This window comes from Penicillium paradoxum (genome assembly GCF_028828445.1).
Source record: "Penicillium paradoxum strain IBT 22861 chromosome Unknown utg000007l_segment0_segment0, whole genome shotgun sequence".
NCBI lineage: Eukaryota > Fungi > Ascomycota > Eurotiomycetes > Eurotiales > Aspergillaceae > Penicillium > Penicillium paradoxum.
The window spans coordinates 781042-803666 of NW_026643185.1; the positions used below are offsets into that span (position 1 = coordinate 781042).

Sequence of the window (22625 nt, forward strand, 5' to 3'; positions counted from 1 at the left end):
TAGAAATGGGATACATATATCTGAGAATCCTCTCATATCGCATCAAAAGGAATAGTTTGCTACTGTCTGTTGAGAATCCCAATAGGCTAAAAAGCCTACACATGCAGTGAGTGACCTTGGATCTTTCTAGCAATTTCAACACTGTAGGCTATTAAAGAATAAAGGAAGAGCAAAAGGCCAACTACGTATAAGAAAAGACATGGAAGAGAAGCAGAAATATCAAAACCAGCATGATCTGCTAGTAGCAACCAGATAGAAACCAAAATGTTACATCCAGAAGCAAACCAAAAATCGAGTCGAATAAGCCTGGTATTTGAATCATAACTACCTAGGTAACTGAATCACGAAAAGGAATGTCCGATATACAGCCAAAAAATGAAGATATAAGAATGCACAGTGACGAAGAGAAATGGGGAGAAGAGTGAAAGGAATAACTGCAAACTCGTCGAAATTCAAAAGTGAAAAGTCTAGTTGCACACATCAAAAAAACCTCTTTTGGTGTTCATTAAATAGTCTCCCAGCCACCGTTGTTAATCTCCGATTCCAGCTTGCGACTGATAGTCGCAGGAATCGAGTGTGACAGCCAGACATCACGCAGGAGCCGGTCGTACCGCTTCTGGTTGAGGATGAGTTGGCGGTTACGGCGGAGACCGGGGTCGACTTCGCCGTGACGGTCGAGATAGGGAGCGTAGTGCCAGGATCCATTCGTGTTGTGTAGGTAGAGAACCGTACACTTGCGAATGTTGATGAAAAGACCGATGTTCTTGCCGCATCTGTTTTGGTAAAATGGTTGGTTAATTAATCATTGAAACAAATTAGAGGATAACCTTACTTTTGAAGATGCTGGTTGCAGCCTCCAAGCTTATTGCTCATGCAGCATACTGCCTGTGAGCAGAAAATGTCCCCACAGAACAGACAGATGCTGGGATCGGTAAGCTCCTTCTTGGAATTCGGGCAACGGCGTCGGTTTGCCTCTTCGATGAGGCTGTCGAAGTACTCGGGCAGGCCGACAAGCTCGAAGATAGCAGGGTGCGACAGACTGGGCCAGAGTCGGTGGTCTTCGAACCGAATTCCTGAGCGCGAGGCATTCCAGTGGAAGATCCATCCTGAAATAACGGCGTCAAAGGAACTGTTGGTCTCGCGCGCGGGCTTGATAGACATGAGAATCTCATCAATCGAGGGTAATTGAAGTGCTTTGGTCAAACGCTCAAGCTCAGATGCCTCCACATCGGCGAATCCTGTATTGGGGAACTCAACACCGTGCTGGACGTGAAGAAGAATGACTGCCTTGCGCAGGAATGCCAAACCATAGCTTGTGATTAGGCGCCGGACGGCAGTAATGATGCTCGGGGTGGCGGTTTCCTCTCCATCCTTCACGTAGCCACTCTCAGCAGGGAATGAGGAGCCTTCAGCACGACCGACCGAGTTAGCCTTGAGCTCAGCAACGATGGAGTCGAAGAACTGCTTGGTCACCACGAATTGCTCTTCAGTTATATCAGAGAGAGAATGGTCCTCGGGATGACTGGCGAGTTCCTCCTTCAAGCCTAGTGGCCAAAGGATGAAAGTGACAGCGACCTTAACAATCTCAGCAACGAAGCACATCCGCACGAGGTGACGGATGTCAATGTTAAGGACTGGAAGCAGTGACAACGAAGACTCTGCGAGGAACACAAATGTATCCACGGCGAGAAGAGGCTCAATGTTGCGAACATCATTAAGCAAAGGTGTGCCTCCCAAACAAGGGTGTCCGACAAGTAGTTGACAAATCTTTTGACGGTGCATCTCCTGGAACTCATTTACAGGACGACTCTTTGATGGCCCCGCTGATTGAAGGCACCCAACAGCAGCATATGTCAATGCTGTCTCCGAGAGCACACGCAGATGGGTGAGCATCAAGGGAGGAATCTTGTCGAGCAAGGTCGAGCCAGGCTCTGATTCAACACCACGCTGCGCGATCTCCACTGCAGCGATACTGAAACCAAAGCTGCGGATCAAAGAATCAGTATGTACAAGATCGTCATTGTTATTCGCTTCGGAAGTGTTATTGAATGTCGAATTGACGTGGTTTATATTGATCGTCTTCTTGAGCCGCCTGTAGATCTCAAGCAGTTCCGACATAGGGCTGTCCGAGGGACTGGACACCTGTTGAAGTGGGCTGGAAGGCGCGTGATCTTCGGTAGCAGGGAAGATTCCAGGCATGGGCAGACGACTCGAGGCAATGTATTGAGCAGTAGCAGTTGCCGGGAAAGACGAGGCCATCAGTTGATCAATCTTAGTTGAGAGAGGGGGAACTAGGGTCTTAGAGAGGTAGTCGATGAATATATCGTTGTATACCTGAGGATAGGCCTTCTCTTTCTCCATCAGAACCGGGAAGTTGTGCTGCTGGGTTAGGGCATGCTTGAGCCCAGATTGCATCCACTGTTCGAAAGATTCGGAGGGACCGAGTGGAACAAGGGGAGACTCCTCCTTGCCCTTCCAGGTGATAGGGAAGAATGCATTTCCAAGAGCCTTGCATAGAGGACACACAAACTCCTTGAGATTGGTGTTCTCAGGATGATTGCGTGCAATCTGTTGGGTGTGTCGCCGCTGCGTTGCTCCGTAGTACTGCTCAAAGCAAGAGTAGTGCATAATGTGCCCACAGCCAGTAGTCACGGGACCGCGAAGAGTACTCTTCGCGTTGAATCCTTTGCTCAGTCCGACCTTTTCGCTGATGACTTCACCGCCGGAGGAGTCAAGACGCTTGATGGTTGTATGATTCTCTCCGGACACACCGAATGGACGCACTTCTTCAGCAGATCTGTCCAAACTCGAGGGTGTCTTGAGCACCTCTCGAATCCTATCGGAGTCTCTGATATCGGTCTGTCGCAAAATTGTGCTGTCTTGAACCAAGGCAAAAGTACCATAGAGCCTTGAGTCGTTGGTCTCCTCTTGGCACAATATACAAGTTCCACTAGGATACTTCCAGACCTTCTTTTCGGGGGCAACGTCTGTGTCGGACTCGAGATCGCTGAAATCTTCATCGCCCCAATCAATGTTGCCTTGGGTGTTCAAGAATTGCTGCTGCTGTTGCTGGAATTGAGCCATCACCTTGGCTTGTCTCTCCAGAGCCTGCTTCTTCTTGACCTCCTTGTCATTGTCGGCGTCAATTGCAGGAGAGTTGGTGTCAATTCGATCGAAGGGGAATTTGAGAGACGCAGTTTCGGACGAGTAAGTGCGAGGGCGCTTTTGCCACAGACGTTTGAGGATGTGTCGTATTTTAGGGCCAGATGCGGTGAATTCGGGGGTGACAGATATCCTTTCCAATAGACCGACAATAGTCAAGTGACCCGCCTTGATCTCTCGGGTCTTTGACAAGGCATTCCAGTTGAATGAATTGGAATGCTCTTCTACCATATCGGTTTCTTCAGAATCATCTTCTAGTACGGCTGCCAATATAAGGTGTAGAATGACTTGGAGGAAAGTTTCCACACGTGTAGGTGGGATAGTTGGTGTGCACTCTTTCGATGAGATGACATATTCCAAGCATTGGTGTACAATCTGTGCGAACAGCATGGTTCCGGCGAATCGGGGTAGATCGGAGAAGACGCCAAAGCTGATGGGTCGAAGTTTTGGCTCGAAGACAATGTCTGAGGCAGTCTTGCCTGTTTTCTTGGCCATCCATTCCTTATAAATATTCTCTGCTTCGTCCCGTTGGTTCTTTGTATAATGCGCACTATATGGATCAATGAGATCGATATGTTCGGGCTTCAATTCGAAGGTACCGGAGTCGCTCAAGCCCTCGGGCGGACGGAAGTTCGCGACCTCTTCCAATACATCTTGGAACATGTCCGAGTCTAGAAGCTTGTCACTAAGACGAGTCGAGAGGTCAGAGAAAGAGAGCGGCTTGAAGCACAAAACATGTGCAATGTCGCGTTTGATATTTTCGTGAGTGAGGTGAGTGCTGTCATCAATGGCAGTCAACGAGGTTCGGTCTGTCAACAAAATCACCAGCAAATGGACAAATTCTTCTGCCACATCCACAATCTGGGCATCTTCGTAGCCCGGACGGGGCAAATAGTTTCGAGCCATCCAGTCAACCATGCCAAATCGGTGTGCAATGGAAGCAAGAACCCTGCTAGGATCGCAAGTCACCATGGCAGTCTGGAGAAGGAAGATGTCTCTATAGTAGGCAAAGTCACGAGAGGAGACTCCGCGATATTGAGACATTTGATGACGAAGACTGAGACCATTGCGAACCCACATGCCAGCCTTCATTTGCGCCAGCCAAGCGCACACCCGAAGTGGGTAGTCGAACATAGCCAAAAGCAGATCCTCCGGCCCAAGAGTAAGCAAAGCATCATCAATACTGTTCGGTTTAGCGACCTTGGTGGCATGGATTTGGTCTCTCGCTACATTGGCAGCGTCGAAGAGAACGTCGCGCATGGTTTCACTGCTGATATTTCTTCCGCATTCAACAAGCCATGACAGTGTGTAGTGAAGGGCATGGTGGAAACTGATGGATCCACGTTCAACCACGAACTCAACTACACGGTGGCAAGGAATTTGGCCAGAGGCACCGATTTCAAAGTCGAAAGGTGCCAGCAGCTTGAATTTCAATTCGTCCTTGATTTCTGCTTGGTCGAATCGCTTGCGTTCAATGCCAGTTGAATGCATAATGGCAGTGATAGTAGTGGTCTCGATGGCCCTCAACAGATTGTTGCCGTTGTCGATCTCAGGATTGCGGAAAGACTCACAGAATTGGCGGCAGAGTCGGTTGATCTCCCGCATGAGAATTGAAGCACTGATCCAAGCGTCCGTTTCATATTCGACGTGTTCACCAACAGCGCGAACATTAGGGCAAATACCCTGTGATAGCTTGACAAGGTCAAGGAATTGAGGAAGATATTGCTCTTCCGTGCGCACACGATGCTGGACATATTCGGACTGGAGAAGGTATCGGAGGTCAAGGAAGAAATGGTAGAGGCGTCTGTTCGTGACGGAGCCAGCATCAAATGCTAATGTTGCGCTGGGGTTGACGGATTGTGGTTCACCGACTTGCCTCGTTGTCAAGAAGGTGTAGAGAATAGACATCACCTTTGTGAGGAAATTGCCTCGGAGCACAATCTCTTCTGTGATGGATGGGGTTGTGAGAAGTTGCAATGAAAGGTTGACAATCGAGTGGTCCGGTTCTCGATCCGCAATTAGATATAGTTGGGCCAGCGCCGTATACAATGCAGACAACCGCAAGCCCATGATACGCTTGAACTGAGGAACATTGACCACAGTGCTGATATATAGATCGCGCAAGTCCGTTCGCGTCTTCTTCCATAATCTCAGGTCATAGAGCACCAACCAGTCTAGACGAGTACGGTGCCACAAGTCCTCGTATGGAGGCACCTTCTCACCCGGGGCGGGGACTGGTGGCTGAACTTGCCAGTGGCTTTCTGTGCGCGATGGTCTCTGCCTGCTCGATCCAGGTGTTTTGGGAATGGGGATGTAGCCGGTGGGACCGGATTCAGGACTAGGACTTTGTGATCCGGATCGGTCTCGATCCACGGAAGACCGATCTGCTGGTTGAACCTGTGCCGGGCGAGGAAGTGGGGGCTGAGTGCCATTGAGTCCGGCAAGAATACGCTCGGCTAGGGCAAGTTCCTCATCTGCACCAGCCAAGTCCATATCTTCGTCCTCATCTTGATCACGGGTAAGTTCGATATCCATCTCGTAATCATCCTCGTCATCGGCATCGTGAGCCTCGACATAGTCTTCATCTTCATCGTCATCTCCGTCAATAACATCATCATCAAGAATATCGTCTTCGTCGTCGTCCGCGGTCAAGATGACCTGGCCATGGTTAGGCAAATTGATCATGAGTGTACGGCCTGGAAGGTTCTCGGTTCTTTGATGGTCATCGATGCCCTTCATGCCGATGTCTTCGTTGTAACCATCACTGCCCTTCTTCCAGGGACTAAGCATTTCCTCGCAGATGATTTGTCTGAAAATTTCATTGTCTTCGAGAATCTCGCAGCCAGCAATGTCAGCAAACCATTCCACTATGGTTGCGCACATTTGCTCGCGGAAAGTATCACGGGCAGAGCGCACTGTGACGGTGACCTTAATTTCCTCGATTATCTTAGAGACACCCAGTAGTCTGTTTAGATCCTTCGAATACTTGATCACGCTGCGGCCAATGTCATTGGTCTCATGGGCTCGGGCAACGCCAAAGCTATCTCGTTCGCGACAAGCACGCGTGACTTGGTGGGAGACATCACGAATTGTATGCTTTTCGTCATTCCACAGCAGGACGGCGAATTCAGGCTCTTCTTCTTCTTCATCGCCCGCACCATACCAGCTCGGGCGCAGTCGGGAAGCCTCTTCATCCTGCCTAATGCCTTCGGCAGTCTTGGGCAGCCGCAATTGTTCCGGGGAGCAGGAGATGACATCACAAAAGTAATCGAGCGCACGGGAGATAGTCAAGCGAATCGAAGCCACGAGCTCGGACGGCAATTCTCGCTGCGCTCGCTCCTTACCTTTGGCATTTCCACTATCCGTGTGAATTGCACAGAAAAGCGGGAGACGCCATGCCTCGTCATCACCACAATCACAGCAGCCACAGTTCCCGGAAGAAAGTGAGATCTGATATTGGTGTCCGGTGTGATCGGACGAATCGAAGCATCGACTGCACAACACGCAGGTATCGTCTGCAGCACAAGTCACACATCGGTATGTGGCTTCTCCAGCACGGAAGATATGCCCGCAGCGCTTGCCCCGCGCTGCCTCACTGTACTCAGCTCCTTCCCGGGCGCCTCGGGCTTCTGCCAGCTTCCATGGTCCTGCCGGAGGGCCTTCTGGAAACAACTGGTGCACGAGGTCGTTATTGTGTCCGACAAGCGACCGGAAAAGGAGCTCTAGCAGGTCTCTTTCGGCGGCGGGACCATAGCGGTAGTTGTGTTTTTTGGGTAGGCGGAGAAGACCATCGCCGAGCAGCTTCTCACATTCCCCAAGCATAAGCATGGTTTGTGATGTTGGCCGGGTTATCCTAGCGGCCGCTCGGGCTATCACAAGTGAGTGATGGAACGGAGCGCCGTTGTCGCAACAATGCGCGTGAGGTGGTAATGGTCCGACGCAGGAGGGTTTTCACGGATACGTAGGAGGGATAGGGATTTTCGGGTGAAAATTCGAAATAGGGACTGGGTTAAATCGGTTTTAGGGCTCTCAGATCTAGCTCAAGGTTGCTCACACACTGATACTTTGTGGTGGGGGAAGACAAGACCGACGGGTGAGGTGGACCAATGCAGGCAAAGCAAATCAACGCAAAAACAGTGAAGTCATACGCAATTCGAATTTGAAGGTGGAGCTGAAGGTAAAATGCCCGAAATACAAGATCAAAGGGCAATGGAAAATAGATGTTCGAAGAGACCGGAGCGAAGAAGCATTTTTCCTTATGACATCGATGGAACCGGCGGTCTCTCTGTGAACGCCACACCGGTCCACGCTACGGCCTGATCACCTACGACAGCAAACATCCCACGTTGGGAGTTCTAAAGCTCTGGAGATTGTAAGTCAAAAATACAGATTTCCATCTATCGCGTACAAGCCCACTTGTGGGATGAAAAATAACAGGCACTGGCTTCACTGGCTTTTCCATGCCCCTTTACCCACGGTAAACACCCATCGTTTCGGGAATCCATTTACTCGTCATCCTCCTCCTCCTTAACCACGTAACGGTGCTTGATGTCCTTCCATTGACGCTGGAAGATGAGAAAAATAGTCAGTATGGGTATTCTCGGGTATTGTCGACGGCCTATCGGGAATAGAAGGAGGTTCACGTACGCCCTGGTTCCAGCTGTCCCAGATCTTGTTGGAGGTGATGTCAAAGCCACTGAATTGAGATTGCATGGTCAGTGTTCTGTAGAAAATGCGTAGAGCATGTATGACATGCTCGAGGACTGGATGTCACTCACAGCTCGAAAGCGAAAGCGCCGGCAAAAGCAGTGGTCAAGAGAACAGTGTTCTTGCGGATGAAGGTCCTAAATACAGCAAAGAGTCGCTCGGTTAGATTTTAATTGAATGGGTGCGATCGCGATCGTAGGATCCAGGGAGGGGAGACGTGCGAGTAGATAGCGTTTGCGAGCTGTCATGCAAGAGGTCAGTCAGTACTGGATACGGCGGTGGAAATAGAAACATCGGGGGAGAGGATAGACATACGCCAGCCATTGTGAGAGATTGGGGTGTTTGCACACGACCGAAAGGAAAGGATTCGACAAGAGGATGGGGCGACGAGAGTTGAGGTTGCGAGGTTGAAGTTGCCAAAGGTTGAATCTGCGGGAATTGCCGGTCCGCTGATTGGCCGAGCCTCCGGCCTTCCGCACTCAACTTTCAATGTTCGCATTGTTTTTCTCTTTAGATCTTCAGAGATATTCCTCTTGGTCTGGGAGCTTGACTCTGTCAAGTTGATATCGATTCTCTTATATTTTGCTTACTTATTTTTCAAATTCGATCTCAGACTATACCAACTTCCACCATGTCCAACGTCGCCCGGTCCGGCATCACCACTGATGCCCAAACCGGCGAACGATACATCCCCTCCTCAATCCGCGCCGACGGATCCAGGCGCAAGGAGATTCGTGTGCGTCCTGGCTACAAGCCCCCCGAGGATGTCGAGCTATACAAGAACCGGGCAGCAGCAGCATGGAAAACCCGTGCAAAAGGCGGGGTCCCGGGCGCCGAACCATTGAGCAGCGAAGACGACAAGCTCAAGACAGCAGTAAAGATCGGAGCTACAGCTGCTAGCAACAAGAACGCCAAACGCCGCGAAGCCAAGCGAACTGCGAAGGAAACCGATGAAGCCGGTGTCCCCACTGAGGGCAAGGGCGTGGAGTCGAACAATTGGCGTGCCCCCGCACCCGCACCTAAAAGGGAAGAAAAGCCCGCGGAAGAACCAGTTGATCTCGAAGCCGAAAAGGAGAAGAAAGCACGCAATTTGAAGAAGAAGCTCCGCCAGGCGCGGGATCTCCGTGATAAGAAGCAGCAGGGTGAGGCCCTGTTGCCCGAGCAGTTGGAGAAGGTCATCAAAATCCAAGAACTTGTCCGCCAATTGGACGTGCTAGGCTTTGATTCCAATGGAGACAAGAAACCAGATCACAACAATGGCAAGGCCTGAATGTCTTGAAGATCCTCTTAAGCACGGATCAGATGGGATTCAATAATCCCATTTCCATGTGCCGAGTATATGCACATTTTTGCAATCCGGGCTTACTGCCAGTGCCCGGGGACGTCTGTTAGGCCAAACAGATTATCCTTCATCATTGTGGCATGTGGTGGAAGTGAAATATGAGGAAATATACCTACCTATACGGCAGGGCACACCGCAACCAAGCGGTTCCAACCTTCCAGTCACCTGTCGCTCCTTTGATGAGGAACGGATGCTGCCACATCTCTCCGCAGTTCCTCCAATTGAGGTTCCGGGCGCTCTCGCCATGCTCCCGCCCTTGATCCTGAATTGGCATCGCTGCTGCGCATGACAATAAACGTAGCCAATGGATCAAATCCAACCCTTTTTTTGGACCGACCATGGACTAGCAGTGAATTAGACGTCAGAAATCACAAATTGTATATTTGATATCAAGCCAACACCGTAGATTTACATTCCCAAGAAGAAAGACATTGTTACAAAGATACATTTACTGTATCGGCTTAGGGTTTCCAAGTTATCCGCGTAAGTCCACAGTGACATGGCCTTAGTGTTCGGAGTCAACCAGACGAACAGGGGCCATGGTAACACCACCCTTGAGAGGCCAGTCTTCATAATCATAAGCAGTCCACGGATGCTCAGCACCGAACTCACCACTGAGCTCGCATCTTCCAATGCCGTAGGTAGCGGACAGAATTCCCTGCTTAACACAGTCACCCACGCCTACTCCATTATACCAGTTGCCTGCGAGAACAAGCGAGCCATTGTACTCTTCGCGTGCTGCTTTCGAGAGACGATACATGCGGTTCAGGTGGCCGACTGTATACTGAGGGATAGCATTCTTCTGAAGACGAGTCCGTGCCACAGTTAGGGTGTCGGTGATGTTCAGGTGTCTTTTGAGCATGTCACAGGCCATTTTCACTGCTTTGTCGTGGTCTGGATACTCTTGGAAGCCATCCCAGTAATGCCCGCCTAGCATGATGGTAAGTTTTGTTCCAGGTGCGGAATCTTGTTTGAGTGTAGGCGACGAAGGGTCCGTTCCCTTGCCCACACTGGAGGATGAGGCAAAGATGACCCCAAGTCCACATTCTGGGTTCTGTTCGTAGGGGATAGAACGTGGGATGAGATATCCAAAGCCTTCCTCCACGGGTAGAAGATCTGGGTTCGGGTAGTAGAGATTGACGACCATTACTGTTACAGCGTAGTTTTGTTGGCGTAGTAGAGATGGGGTCAGCCCTGGCGGCTTCGACCCCAGGGTGTCAAATGAGCGCATGGTCTCAGCAAGTGCCACTGGGGGAATGGTGGAGATGACATGGTCAAAATCACACCATGTGTCAGTTTCCTTATTCGGTTCCTTCGTTGAGAGCTATAGATAATCAGCATCAGGTCCGAGACTCAGGGATACCACATACGGAAATTTTAGAACCGCCACGCTGAGCGCTCAAGCCTTTAATCTGCGTGTTGATCATGATTTCAACCTTGTCGGATGCTCTCAACGAAGCACCTAATGCTTCAGCAAGTTGTCCGACACCTCTCTTGAAGGTAAAAGTACTAGCGTTCGAGACGTGAGAATGCAGATCCCGCATCCGCTCCTTTGACTCGGAGCTTTTAGCCATGGCAAGCGGGACCATGAAATCATCCATGCTCCTAGTCTTGATTTTGGAGATCGCGCGGGAGATCATGGATCCCGTAACTCCACCAGAAACAAATCCACCAATGCCACCAATGCCACCTTCAAGGTTGCGGACGCCACCCATCAAGGTCTGGGCACTCAATTGGTCAATGTCTCCAGCATAGATTCCATGTAAAACAGCGGAAACAAGATTCTCTGCAACATTGGGACCAAAGCGACGTCCAATAAAGTCCGCGACAGACTCATCCTTCGCCCATTCAGAGGGGTGCCGAGGTGGAGTGAAGACATCCTTGACTATCCCAGAAACAACTTTGTCGAACAAGGGTTCCTTCAAGGTATTCACCAAATTCTCAATGTTCTCCACCAAAGAAAGTGTACTCTTCGGCGTCGGTATGCGAACAAGACGGTCCGGATAGTAGACATAGCGATTCTGGGCTGCAGGACTTGACTTCGGGGTAAGAATGAGATCTTCATGTAGGCCTAGGGCTGAAGCCTTTGAAAATAGTCAGCTTGCAAATCCATCTGACCCTGAAAATGTGCATGCGAGCAGTTCTCACCAGGGAAAGCAGAGGCAGTGACTCTGGCACTGAGCTCCTTAATGTCCGAGGTCCATACTCGAACACGACATTGCCACCCTCGACGGGAATTGTCTCAGAGTCAATCCAGCCACCAAGCCTGTTCGATTTCTCATAAAGCACTACTCGCTCGCATTCGGGATCCTGCGCCAGTTGCCAGGTGGATGTGAGGCCTGTGATACCACCGCCAAGCACAGCGGCCGTATAAGCGCGCTTTTGGCCATTGAGGAGACAATTCAATTGCCTTTGGCCTGGTCTTAGCGCTCTAGAGATCCGCGCTAGCCGCATCTCTGCGGGGGTTTACAACCAGGTTTTGTTTGTGGTCGAGGAGTTGAAGGTCCAAAGGTTGGTCCCCGGGAACGTTCCGTTCTTACTTAAGCGGGGAGCTGCACCTGAACCTGCCGGCGATCGGGCCACCCGACGGGAGCTTTCTGGGACCCTGGAGCCTGGGATAGTCGGTGCCCAGTCTCCGAGGGTACTTACTACGCAATGCGAATTTCCATGCTTCAGACATTCGCGAACCTATCGTCGCTTTCATATTATTCTTTTGAAGACGGGGGAATCTATGAACAAAACAGATAAAATTTATCTGAGACAAAAGCAAATGCATAAAGAATATCAACGCCATTCCCTCCAGCCATTCCTCGTTCATTGATCAAGATTGCATTGTACATGGTATTCTTCGCTTGGGAAACAGACTCGGTGAGATATTTGTTTTTTCCCTGGGGTTTCGAACTTTCAAAAATGATTTGGGGGTTCGAGTCATATCAGGCGAAGTCACGCGGTCAGTTCATGGCTCTGAGGGTTCTCCTCGGTCTCCGGCTTGATCAACTCGGGTCCTTCTCCTTCTGCAACAAACTTGCGCTCGCTCACATGCTCTCCGGAGTGTGGAGTCCACACCTTGTCGGTGAAAGCACCACGTTGGCCCTCGACATGCTTGTAGGAACACTTAGGGTTCAGACAGGGGTTGAACTTGCAGGCGATCTCGACATGTGTAAACTTGCATCCCTCGGTCTTGCAGTCCGCTCCGTTGCGGCAGACTGGCATGCTCGGGTGCTTGAAGTGACAGGATGGGTTGGTACAGTTAGGGAAGAAGCGGCACATAGCCTCTGCTTGGTGGGCGGATCGCACTGCTGGCGAGGGGTGACGACCAGTGCATTTCTTGTTCTTGCATGCGGCGCCGAATGAGCAAGTATCAGAAGGATCAATTGAAGTGCCTTCGGGAGCGGCGGGTGACTGGTGGGCGAACGGACAATCCTGGCGCGTGCATCGTTGATTGAAGCGACAAACACTGTTGGGGTTGCTTTCGTCTTGCGCACCACCCATTGTGCTGTCCATATCAACATCTGCTCCGTCTCTTGGCTTGTTGTAGCCACGCTTTCCTCCACGCTGGCCTCCTCGCTCGACCCGGTTGAAAAGAGAACGGTTTTGATGGGACCCATTCTGACCATTTTGGAAAGCAGGGTTGACGGCCGGTGGCATGAAGCCAGGCATGAATTGAGACATCATCCGGGCTTGTTCTTCCAACATTGACATGAGTTGCATCTGGTTCTCGGCAGACATCTGCATCATAGGGCTGCCTGGCATGCCCATTCCACGGCCACCGCGACCATTTTGATGTCCGGCACCTCTCATTTGACCCCGATTGTTGTGACCAATACGTCCATTTCCTTGTCCGCGTACGCGATGCAGGGTTGCGTCCGAGCCACGATCCAAGTTTCTGTTGATCTGATTCAACATTCTTCCCTTGCCACCTCTGTTGTTGCGCATCGCTTTCGGTCCGGTGGGACTATTGCATAACCATTGTCAGCGACCTGTAAAAATTGGCAAAAAGCCATGGGTTAAACTTACATTGTGTCGTTTCCGGCGTCACCCATCTCAGCATCTTGGCCGTTGGCATTTCCAGAGTTGTCGAATTCCATCGCAGACGGGTTCAAGTTGCTCATGGGAGCACCGGTTGAAGCTGGGGCCGCACCGTTGATTTGTTGATTGAGTATGTCGACTTGAGTGAAAAGCCATTTTGAGAACTCAAGAGCTGCAGTGTCACCTTCATCAAGGCCGAGGAAGTCGTTGGAAAGTTCGGTGGCGATTTGTTCTTGGGTCTTGCCGTTGACCAGCATGAGGACGATGTATTCGATCAACGGTGATTCTTGGCCGTCGCTCCAACCCATCTCCACTAATTTCGGCTGAATGACATTTGCAACTGCCTGCGCAAGAGGCGACTCCAAAGTGATTTGAGGCAGCATGGCGATGGTAATGATGGAGTCAGGCGAAAGTGATAGGTTGGTGAAGATTCACAAAGAGAGGAGGACTGATAAAAGAATGATTCTGCGCCACCCGATAAAGGCGGTTCAGATCTGTTCGGCGCAACAAACGATGAAGTTGCGATGAAAACAATATCAGGTAGGGTGGTGAGCTGTGAGTGAGTTTGACAGATCAGAAACGGTTTTTGTAGACGAAGCAAGGCTTTAACAGGTAGATTCGCGTGAAGCTAAAGACCCGATGATCGTAATGGATGTTTGGTCACGTGTGAGTGGCGTGTAGGCGGTGAAGTGGAGCAGTACAGCGGTGCAACAACCCAGTTGGGATCGGCTCGAATCTTGACCACAAAGTCGTTGTTTCTGTGCTTGACCAGAAGTTTCGAAGTATCGGATTAAAGTAAGAGGAATGTTGAGAACGTTGAAAGAGCTAGAAAGAATTGAAGTCTATAATTACAGGGGTTTAGGGTTTATATATTCACAATACGCATTGTTCATGCTATGAAGTTATTGAGCTATTGTTGGCAATGGTGGAAACTGGGTGAATCGTTTCTAAACAAAGAAGAGCATCCGAACAAAGCACCATCAGTCAGGTGACATTTCGAAAAGAGGCATAGTAACTGTTTGACTCGTTGTGGCCTCAGGCCTTCTGCATATGTTTTTTTTTTGAGGGACATGGTATGGTTTATGTGGCTGCTATGGGGTTAGGTATAAGTCAACCACACAGAGACTGTCAATCTTCTTTCTCGGAATCATATGCAGCCCCCTCTTATGCACTCCCCTGTCTTGCCGAGGTGTCATTCCTCTACCATGTGGGACGTCTTCCCCAGATCGTCGGTATCTCCACAATCCATCAGCGTGAAACCGAAATCACAGTGGAATACCCGTGGAGATCCCTGTTTACCTTACCCCAGACAACCAAGGGACTAACCAAATGAGCCAACCCAAGGCTGAACAAAAACATAGAATGACAATAGTGAGGTCATTCAATGCGGGGCTCGCAAGCATGGGTCGTTTAGGCCGTCTTCCTGTCCCCATTTGGTAAGGACACACTTGGTACGAGCTATAGTATGGAGAGCCAGAGTGTCCATGCCCCCGATCGATAAATGCTATTATCTAAATGGTTTATTATTCCACCATACCCCAGGTTTATAAGCCAGCCTTCGCTGCTATATTATATACAACACATCGAGTCTCTGTATCATGCATGTGGTCTGAACATGCCCAGCCAAAGCCCAAATACCGACTAGACCCAATCTGATACACTCCAACGGCAACATGATTGAAGACCTGCTCACGGAGTTGACACCCAGTCGGGCGGTACTATGCGTTCTAGGGCTCTTTGTTACAGGCTGCGTCTTCCGGAAGCTCCAAACTTCAGCACAAATTGCCCGTCTCGGCGCCAGAGCCCCCAAAATCCGGTTCCGTCTTCCATACGCTATCGACTTTATCTACAAAGGCTATCAAGCCAATCAAGCCCACCAAGATGCCGAATTCTGGGATCAAGTCATCATGCACGCAGACGGCCGGACTAATGTGAAGACCGCCGAACTCGACGCTGGCATTTCTACCCGCATGATCTTAACAAAGGACCCAGAAAACATCAAAGCACTTCTTACTGGCCAATTTGCCGACTACGGCAAGGGTGAGTCTTTCCACCATGAGTGGAAAGAGTTCCTGGGCGACAGCATCTTCGCCACAGATGGGGAACTATGGTCCCGCTCTCGCCAGCTCATTCGCCCTATGTTTGTGCGTGAACGCATCGTCAGCACGGAGACCTTTGAGAAGCATGTCCAGAAGCTCATACCGCTTCTCGGCGGCAGTGACTCGCCCAACAGCAGCAAGGTGGTAGACATTGGACCACTCTTTTTCCGATACACCCTCGATACGGCAACAGAATATCTGCTGGGCAAGGGTACAGACAGCCTGGAGAACCCAGAAACGAGCTTTGCCGAAGCATTCAGATATGTGCAACAACGCCAGGCGGAGTATTTCCGTTTCGGGTGAGTTGAATCCGATCTTTTGGCAGCACAACGTGTTCTTAAGGGAACGCAAAAGCTAATCTCCAATTTTGAAACAGTGTCTTCGCCTCTTTGATGTCACGCACGGAATTCCGCAAGAACCTAAAGATAATGGACGAGTTTATCCAGCCCTACATCCAGACCGTCCTTGCCCTCTCCAGCGGTGAACTTAACGAGAAGCTTTCCAAGCGCGAGACCTTCCTCGATGCCCTAGCCCGCTTCACTCGCGACCCCCGCATTCTTCGAGATCAGCTCGTAGCAGTCCTCCTCGCAGGCCGTGACACAACTGCCGGCACATTATCATTCTGCCTTTTCGAACTATCCCGCAACCCTGAAGTCGTGGCCAAGCTGCGCGAAGAGATTCGCAAGCAAGTTGGCGTCGGCGCTGACAGCCAGAAACCTAGCTACGCCGATCTAAAAGAAATGAAATATCTCAGTGCAGTGCTAAACGAGACCATGCGTGTATATCCAGTCGTCCCATTCAACGTGCGTTACTCGCTTCACGACACGACTCTTCCACGCGGCGGTGGCCCAGATGGACTCGATCCTGTAGGTGTACGCGGAGGATCGCGAGTCATCTATTCGACGATGCTGATGCAGCGGGATCCTGATCTGTACGATGGGCCGGACTCAAAGAACTACTTTGATCCCGGAAAGTGGATTCCCGAGCGATGGGTTTCGGGTTGGGCGCCGAAACCGTGGCAGTTTATCCCGTTTAATGGGGGTCCACGGATTTGTATCGGGCAACAGTTTGCTACTGTTGAGATGGGGTACACCCTGATTCGGATTTTGCAGACTTATGAAAAGGTTCTTGCGCTGCCGGTGAATGGGAAGGATCGCGTTGAGGATCCTGTGCTTCGATTTGAAGTTACGATTAGTCCTGGCTCTGAGCTGAACTGTGTTTTCCTTAAGGAGGGTGAAGAGATTGCAAGCAGTGCCTCTTAATGGAAGTGTTACTTGATCTGGTTGGACTCTGAAATGATACCTTTGAGTGATGACTTTATAGCTTTTATCTTTGAAAATGAGAGAATTAATTTTAGCTTGGTTTGCTTTGGTTTGCCCAAATTATTTAACATATGTTGTCCCAAGCCGGGGTAGCTCTATAAGCCCTGTCACTATTCTGACTCGCTAAGAGAGAGAACAGAGAGGAAGCTGGCCATAGACCACGGGAACTCTTAACACCACCCCAGTGGATATTTTCGCCATATTTCTTTTTCTTTACCCACCCGATTAGAATGCTCATGCAATTTCTCTCGCTCTCTTCTCCAATGGTGCAAAATCTGCTCACTTTGTTATCTTTATACCTACAGGAAACACAGACTAGAAGGGCACAATCATCCATGTGACTGGGAATCCAGCCACCGGGTTTACCTTCAGTTCACGCGCAACTACAGTTTGGCCACGGAATTACGCCGCTACCAAATCATCCCTTGCGGATACTGATAATCAATATATAAGGGGTACTCCCGGCGGAAAAGAAACAGAGGATACGACAGCTCGTGATCGTCTGGAATCAGCTACGTCCCAATCCCTTTGGTCCATCAATATGGCATTTAAGACTCATAGACTAATATCTCTCCTAATTGACTTGCTATGCACCAAACTGCCAAGATTGGATGAAGAATTACCTCCAACACCCTTTACGGAGTAAACGAGGGTTATATGACTAGCAGCGCGGTTTCGGTTGTCCAAAATGCTCCGAAACTGATGTGGCCTCGATCATCTCAATACTTCCTATAGTCTATCTTACACAGCAAACATATGCATCTACACACTCAATATCAATTTATGCGTTCCATAAGAAATCTTCCGAGGTCTTATCCATGTTGAAAACAGACCACAATCTTACTCGCGCGAAGGAAACAATATCTGTCTGTCCAAGCCCACGATACCAGCTCAAAACGCCAGACATCCCAATCCTAATTCACATCCACACCATACCCATACCCATCACATTCAAACAAAAAATCAGATTGTAATCAGTAGCAAGTTGTCTGGCGCTTCCGCAACTTCTTCAGCTTCTGTAAGATTTCCACTTTCCGCAGCTCCAAGAACAAATCCTCTTCATCTGCATCATCCAAGTCACCCAGCATACTTAGCAATCCCCTCTTTGCAGATGGGACTTCAATCTCCTTGATCGAAACATGAGTTGTCTTTTTAACAGACGCGGTGAAAGCAGGAGTATTAACCACTTCTGAGACCACATTCTCGGGGCTGTGAATGATCTTTGGCGGGGAAACAGCATGTTTCGTAACCGGCGTATACGTCACATTCGTCGCGCCATTGACTTTTTTCTGTTCGGGACGTTCGTTTTCCATCCATCCTTTACTCATTTCCACGGCCTTTTCCCATTCTGAGAACTTCAAAGCACTTTCTTGTCGTGAGACTTGGGGCTCGAAGACAGCGCCGCCGGAACGGTTGATATCGCGTAGCTCGGCGGAATTGCGCCAGAGTCCAACGGCGAGACCGGCTGCAATTGCTGCACCGAGGGCTGTGGTCTCGCGCATCTTGGGGCGGTAGACGGGGATGGAAATTAGGTCTGCTTGGGTCTAGGTGATAAAATTAGACTTGAATTCATACAGATCAGTGATTTCTGAGAAAATTAAGTAACTTGCCTGCATTGCCAAATCCGAGTTGCTCATGCCTCCATCTACGGCTAGTTCAGAGAGTGTATGGCCGCTGTCTTTCTCCATTGCATCCAGAATCGCTTTGGTCTGGAAGCAGGTTGCCTCTAAGGTTGCACGTGCAATATGGCCCTTTTGGGTGTATTGGGTGATTCCAACTGTGTCCACGGTCAGATAAAAGCAATAGTCGAGTGGTAAGATACACTCACAGATTGTCCCTTTGGCATCATCAATCCAATAAGGTGCGAAAAGTCCACTGAAGGCAGTGACAAACACACAGCCACCGTTATCTTCCACCGAGTAAGCAAGGTCATTAACCTCCTTGGACTCTTGGAAGAAAGTCAAGTTATTCTGCAAGAACTTGATCCCTGAGCCAGCGACAGCAATACTCCCCTCAAGAGCATAGATAGGCTTCCCACCAAAGTGGTACGCCACCGTCGCCAGCAATCCATGCGTGGAGAACACCGGCTTGTCGCCAACATTATACAGAAGAAAGCATCCCGTACCGTAAGTATTCTTCGCCATTCCGGGCGAGAACCCCTTCTGCCCAACCAGCGCAGCAGACTGATCTCCCAAACATCCCATAATCGGAACCTGAGCCAAGGCTCCCGAAGCAATAACACCATACGCCCTCTCATCCGACGAAGGAACAATCCTCGGCAAATGAACCTTCCCCCTAATCCCAAAGAAATCCAACAACGCATCATCATACCGCAAAGTCTCCAAATTCACAAACATAGTCCGCGAAGCGTTTGTCGAATCCGAGACAAAGACGTTGGCAGTCACGCCACCGTTCAAACGGTATACGAGCCAAGTGTCGACGGTACCAAACGCCAGCGTCCCGCGGTCAAATGCATCCTTCACTCTGGGGACATGCGCCAGCATCCAGAGCAACTTCGTCGCCGAGGAGTAAGTTGACAGCGGCAACCCACAGAGAGCCTGGAGCTGCCCAGCCCCTGGTCTCTGTTTCAGCTCGGCGACAATCGCCTGCGAGCGCGTATCTGTCCAGACAATGGCATTGTACAGGGGTTCGCCGGTCTCATGGTCCCAGACTATCGTTGTTTCGCGCTGGTTGGTTATTCCGATGCTTTTGATGCTGCTTCGGGTGTAGCCTTGGGCTTCGAATTTAGTGACAGCTTCTTCGATGCAGGTTTCTACTGAGATTACGATCTCGAGGGGGTCGTGTTCGTGCCAGCTGAGAATTGTTAGGGCTGGGTGGTGAGGTCTTTTTCGGTCCTCTGGACTTACCCCGGATGTGGATAGATTTGGCTGAACTCAACCTGATGCGATGCTACTGGCTCGCCTTCACGATTGAAAATTAGGAATCTGGTGCTGGTTGTGCCTTGATCGATTGATCCCACGAAGGTCTCTGAGGGCTGCATTTTGTACAGAGCAATCTACGAGAAAATAGATCTATTCAGGAGCGAGGGAATACAGAGGAACACAGCCCCAGGGGACCCCCTCCTAAATAAAAAGCCATTGTAATAGCTTCACGGTCGTACAGCGGGGGTTTCTAATTCGAGGAATGAGGGGGAAAGACACGGCGAGAAGGGATTGGTGGGATTTGACCCCTGGCCGTGAGAGTGAGAACGGCCTGTGTGCCACCATCGTATTGGCGCTTCGAGATGGCTTGGGACTGAAATGTGCCATTAGCCAAGTGTCAATGCATTTGGATTAACAATGAAAGGATGTGCTCGGAGGTTTTCATCCCGAAGTGTCTTCTCATCCCTGTCAGCATCGACATATTGTGGGGGGAGATCAGCAGGCGATGGACGACTCGGTTGCGTTAACGACGTCTCAGATCCCAAGGAGTGGGGAAATCGTGCACTGACTCGGTCTTTTATTCCATTGTCATATATCCAGCATCAGAGGTCCTGGACAGCACCAGACTCTCTACTCCGTGCTGCGCTCTACCCCTAAAATGACTTTGGTCCAAACTGCAACTGCGCGCCCAGTTGGAATTACAATATTCTGTCTGCAGATCTGACGGGACCAAGTTCTACCTCGGTGACTACTGCTGACTGCGGCGATAGCCGACACGGAGGACAAGAGATCACTTCTACCACCACACCGGCAGACAGAGTCATATCCGGACAACCCCGGTCATGGTGATGCTACCTCCAGCGTAGATGGTCACACGAACAGCGGCCAATTGTGCCACTACCGAGGCGAAGCGAAGGTCGACTGAATACTACCCTCAGTATCAGCAAGGAAGACAACCAATCTCTTCCCGCCATTCTCGTCTCCTGTGGAAAAAACAACGGTCTCTGTCGCAGTAACACAGTTTGGACTTTCTAGAAAGAAAATTCCAATTAGGCCTGCGTGCAGTCTTGCACCCGACGACTTGAAGATGAGTAACAGAAGACACGGAAGCTTCTCCTACAGTCATGGGGGGAAAAACCGGTCAGCGGGAGGTATACCCAACATTGCGGTGTCCAAGAACTACCCAGAAAAGAGAGGAAACAACCCAGCCGGAATCGGACAGTGACTTCCGTCTGCCCAGATCCAAACGGCATATCCTACAAACGAACCCTAAAGTAAACTATCAACAAAGATGCGGATGCAGATGCGCTGTCACAAAATTCCGCTCTCTGTGGGAACCAAAAAAGCGCCACGGGGAATGAAACATGAGAAAAAGGGGGAGAACAATGGCCAGTCCGGCCAGCTCAATAAAAGGCATGTGTGCACTTGATCATTCCGAGTCTGTCCGGATTTGACTTCAGCTGATAACTTCCCTGCAAGCTTGCACGCCCCTTCTGGAGCTTGGAACCAGGAGGACAAGAACACAGACACAACGCTATCTCTCTGTATCCAGGACAAGACCCTGCATCAGCCAATCGAGCCACGAGCTTGTTCTTGGAATAGCGCAAATTTTATTGCAAAGGAGGGGGGTTACACGGGTCGATCCCTTCTGCGCCGTTGATATACCGAAGGGACAACAATACTCATTTCGTGTGGGTTGGCGAGACTTTTTCCTTCCGGGATGGTTGTACTATATCAACTCGAAGCCCCATCTCGCTCGGATATGGCCACCTGGAAAGAGCTTGAGCTTGGTGCAATGTCCAAAGTTCATCACGAGACTCTCTCCTCTGCTAGTCATGATAGTGGCTGTGGCTCGGTGTGTATGGGGGACAAGAATGAGTCTGCTATTCATCACATCAACCCGGAAGTCGAAAGTCCTTACACTCGCCCTCTCCTCTGGTTCAAAGTGAGGGAGTACTGCCGTGATGCGTTCTCGGAGTTCTTTGGGACAATGATCCTCATCTTGTTTGGAGATGGGGTCGTTGCCCAGGTGCTGCTCAGTCACGGTCAGAAGGGGGACTACCAATCTATCTCTTGGGGATGGGGGTAAGAGTCTTCAACTCCCTTTATAACATTTATTTGCCCAACCCCACTGACCAGACCTTTTGATAGACTCGGAGTTATGCTCGGGGTATACGCCAGCGGACCATCAGGAGGACACATCAACCCAGCCGTGACGTTTGCAAACTGCGTCTTTCGCGGGTTCCCCTGGCGCAAACTGCCCATCTACGTACTCGCCCAGATCCTCGGCGCAATATGCGGTTCTGCGATTGTGTACGGCAACTATAAATCAGCCATCAACATTTACGAAGGTGGGCCAAATATTCGCACAGTACCTGGGTACTCGACGACAGCAACAGCCGGCATATTCTGCACCTATCCAGCAGAATTCATGACCAAGACGGGTCAATTCTTTTCTGAATTTATCGCCAGCACGATCCTGATGTTCATGATCTTCGCCCTGAAAGATGATTCCAATCTCGGCGCCGGGCCACTAGTTCCCCTGGGACTATTCTTCGTTGTCTTCGGCATTGGCGCTTGCTTTGGATGGGAAACTGGATATGCGATCAACCTGGCCCGAGATTTCGGACCTCGACTGACGTCCTATATGCTTGGATATGGGCGTGAAGTGTGGTATGCAGGTGGCTATTACTTCTGGGTAAGTCTTAGATGAAGATGACATGAAGCAGATTACTTACCGACTTTTCTTTTTCAGGTCCCGATGGTAGCACCAATCCTAGGCTGCACTTTCGGTGGATGGCTCTATGATGTATTCTTGTATACGGGGATGGATAGTCCGATCAATACACCGTGGATGGGTATCAAGAGGTTATTTGGACCCCTCAATCAAAGGCGAGTCACACTGCAGAGTCCAGTCTGACACGATCCTTACGCATGACATTCCTGAATGTAGGGTTGGGGGGTGAGCACTGCAGCGGATTTATTCTACTTCATCCTGCTCATGGTTTTTTCATGATCCTGTGTGTAAAAAAAGGTGGGAGGGACTTACTATGATTGTCATGATATGCATTTTACGTTTGTT

General features: G+C 50.1%; 9 protein-coding genes across 9 annotated transcripts; 4 read left to right on the forward strand and 5 right to left on the reverse strand.

Annotated features, from left to right (window-relative positions):
• Positions 1–505: 505 nt before the first annotated feature.
• On the reverse strand, positions 506–6990 carry N7457_007876 (putative ubiquitin-protein ligase E3 component (UBR1); the record flags this gene model as incomplete). The annotated part of the gene is made up of 2 exons (XM_057178919.1): positions 506–773; positions 833–6990. 2 exons carry the CDS (start codon positions 6988–6990, stop codon positions 506–508), a joined length of 6426 nt encoding a protein of 2141 aa, XP_057027305.1.
• A 677-nt stretch (positions 6991–7667) lies between these two features.
• Positions 7668–8193, reverse strand: N7457_007877 (cytochrome b-c1 complex subunit 9; the record flags this gene model as incomplete). The annotated part of the gene is made up of 4 exons (XM_057178920.1): positions 7668–7727; positions 7810–7885; positions 7941–8026; positions 8185–8193. 4 exons carry the CDS (start codon positions 8191–8193, stop codon positions 7668–7670), a joined length of 231 nt encoding a protein of 76 aa, XP_057027306.1.
• A 307-nt stretch (positions 8194–8500) lies between these two features.
• N7457_007878 (putative RNA binding protein Pym) lies at positions 8501–9139 on the forward strand (the record flags this gene model as incomplete). The annotated part of the gene is made up of 1 exon (XM_057178921.1): positions 8501–9139. One exon carries the CDS (start codon positions 8501–8503, stop codon positions 9137–9139), a length of 639 nt encoding a protein of 212 aa, XP_057027307.1.
• A 577-nt stretch (positions 9140–9716) lies between these two features.
• Positions 9717–12029, reverse strand: hem14 (oxygen-dependent protoporphyrinogen oxidase; the record flags this gene model as incomplete). The annotated part of the gene is made up of 4 exons (XM_057178922.1): positions 9717–10535; positions 10582–11295; positions 11360–11621; positions 11752–12029. 4 exons carry the CDS (start codon positions 12027–12029, stop codon positions 9717–9719), a joined length of 2073 nt encoding a protein of 690 aa, XP_057027308.1.
• A 125-nt stretch (positions 12030–12154) lies between these two features.
• Positions 12155–13623, reverse strand: N7457_007880 (mRNA-binding protein NAB2; the record flags this gene model as incomplete). Its single annotated transcript, XM_057178923.1, has 2 exons — positions 12155–13166; positions 13229–13623. 2 exons carry the CDS (start codon positions 13621–13623, stop codon positions 12155–12157), a joined length of 1407 nt encoding a protein of 468 aa, XP_057027309.1.
• A 1290-nt stretch (positions 13624–14913) lies between these two features.
• On the forward strand, positions 14914–16601 carry N7457_007881 (cytochrome P450; the record flags this gene model as incomplete). The annotated part of the gene is made up of 2 exons (XM_057178924.1): positions 14914–15638; positions 15716–16601. The coding sequence occupies 2 exons, from the start codon at positions 14914–14916 to the stop codon at positions 16599–16601; spliced, it is 1611 nt and encodes a 536-aa protein (XP_057027310.1).
• A 290-nt stretch (positions 16602–16891) lies between these two features.
• Positions 16892–17307, forward strand: N7457_007882 (uncharacterized protein; the record flags this gene model as incomplete). The annotated part of the gene is made up of 2 exons (XM_057178925.1): positions 16892–16927; positions 16981–17307. The coding sequence occupies 2 exons, from the start codon at positions 16892–16894 to the stop codon at positions 17305–17307; spliced, it is 363 nt and encodes a 120-aa protein (XP_057027311.1).
• A 328-nt stretch (positions 17308–17635) lies between these two features.
• On the reverse strand, positions 17636–19662 carry N7457_007883 (glycerol kinase; the record flags this gene model as incomplete). Its single annotated transcript, XM_057178926.1, has 4 exons — positions 17636–18205; positions 18272–18438; positions 18490–19475; positions 19529–19662. The coding sequence occupies 4 exons, from the start codon at positions 19660–19662 to the stop codon at positions 17636–17638; spliced, it is 1857 nt and encodes a 618-aa protein (XP_057027312.1).
• Positions 19663–21305: 1643 nt separating this feature from the next.
• On the forward strand, positions 21306–22463 carry N7457_007884 (MIP/aquaporin family protein; the record flags this gene model as incomplete). Its single annotated transcript, XM_057178927.1, has 3 exons — positions 21306–21628; positions 21695–22241; positions 22299–22463. 3 exons carry the CDS (start codon positions 21306–21308, stop codon positions 22461–22463), a joined length of 1035 nt encoding a protein of 344 aa, XP_057027313.1.
• Positions 22464–22625: the final 162 nt, after the last annotated feature.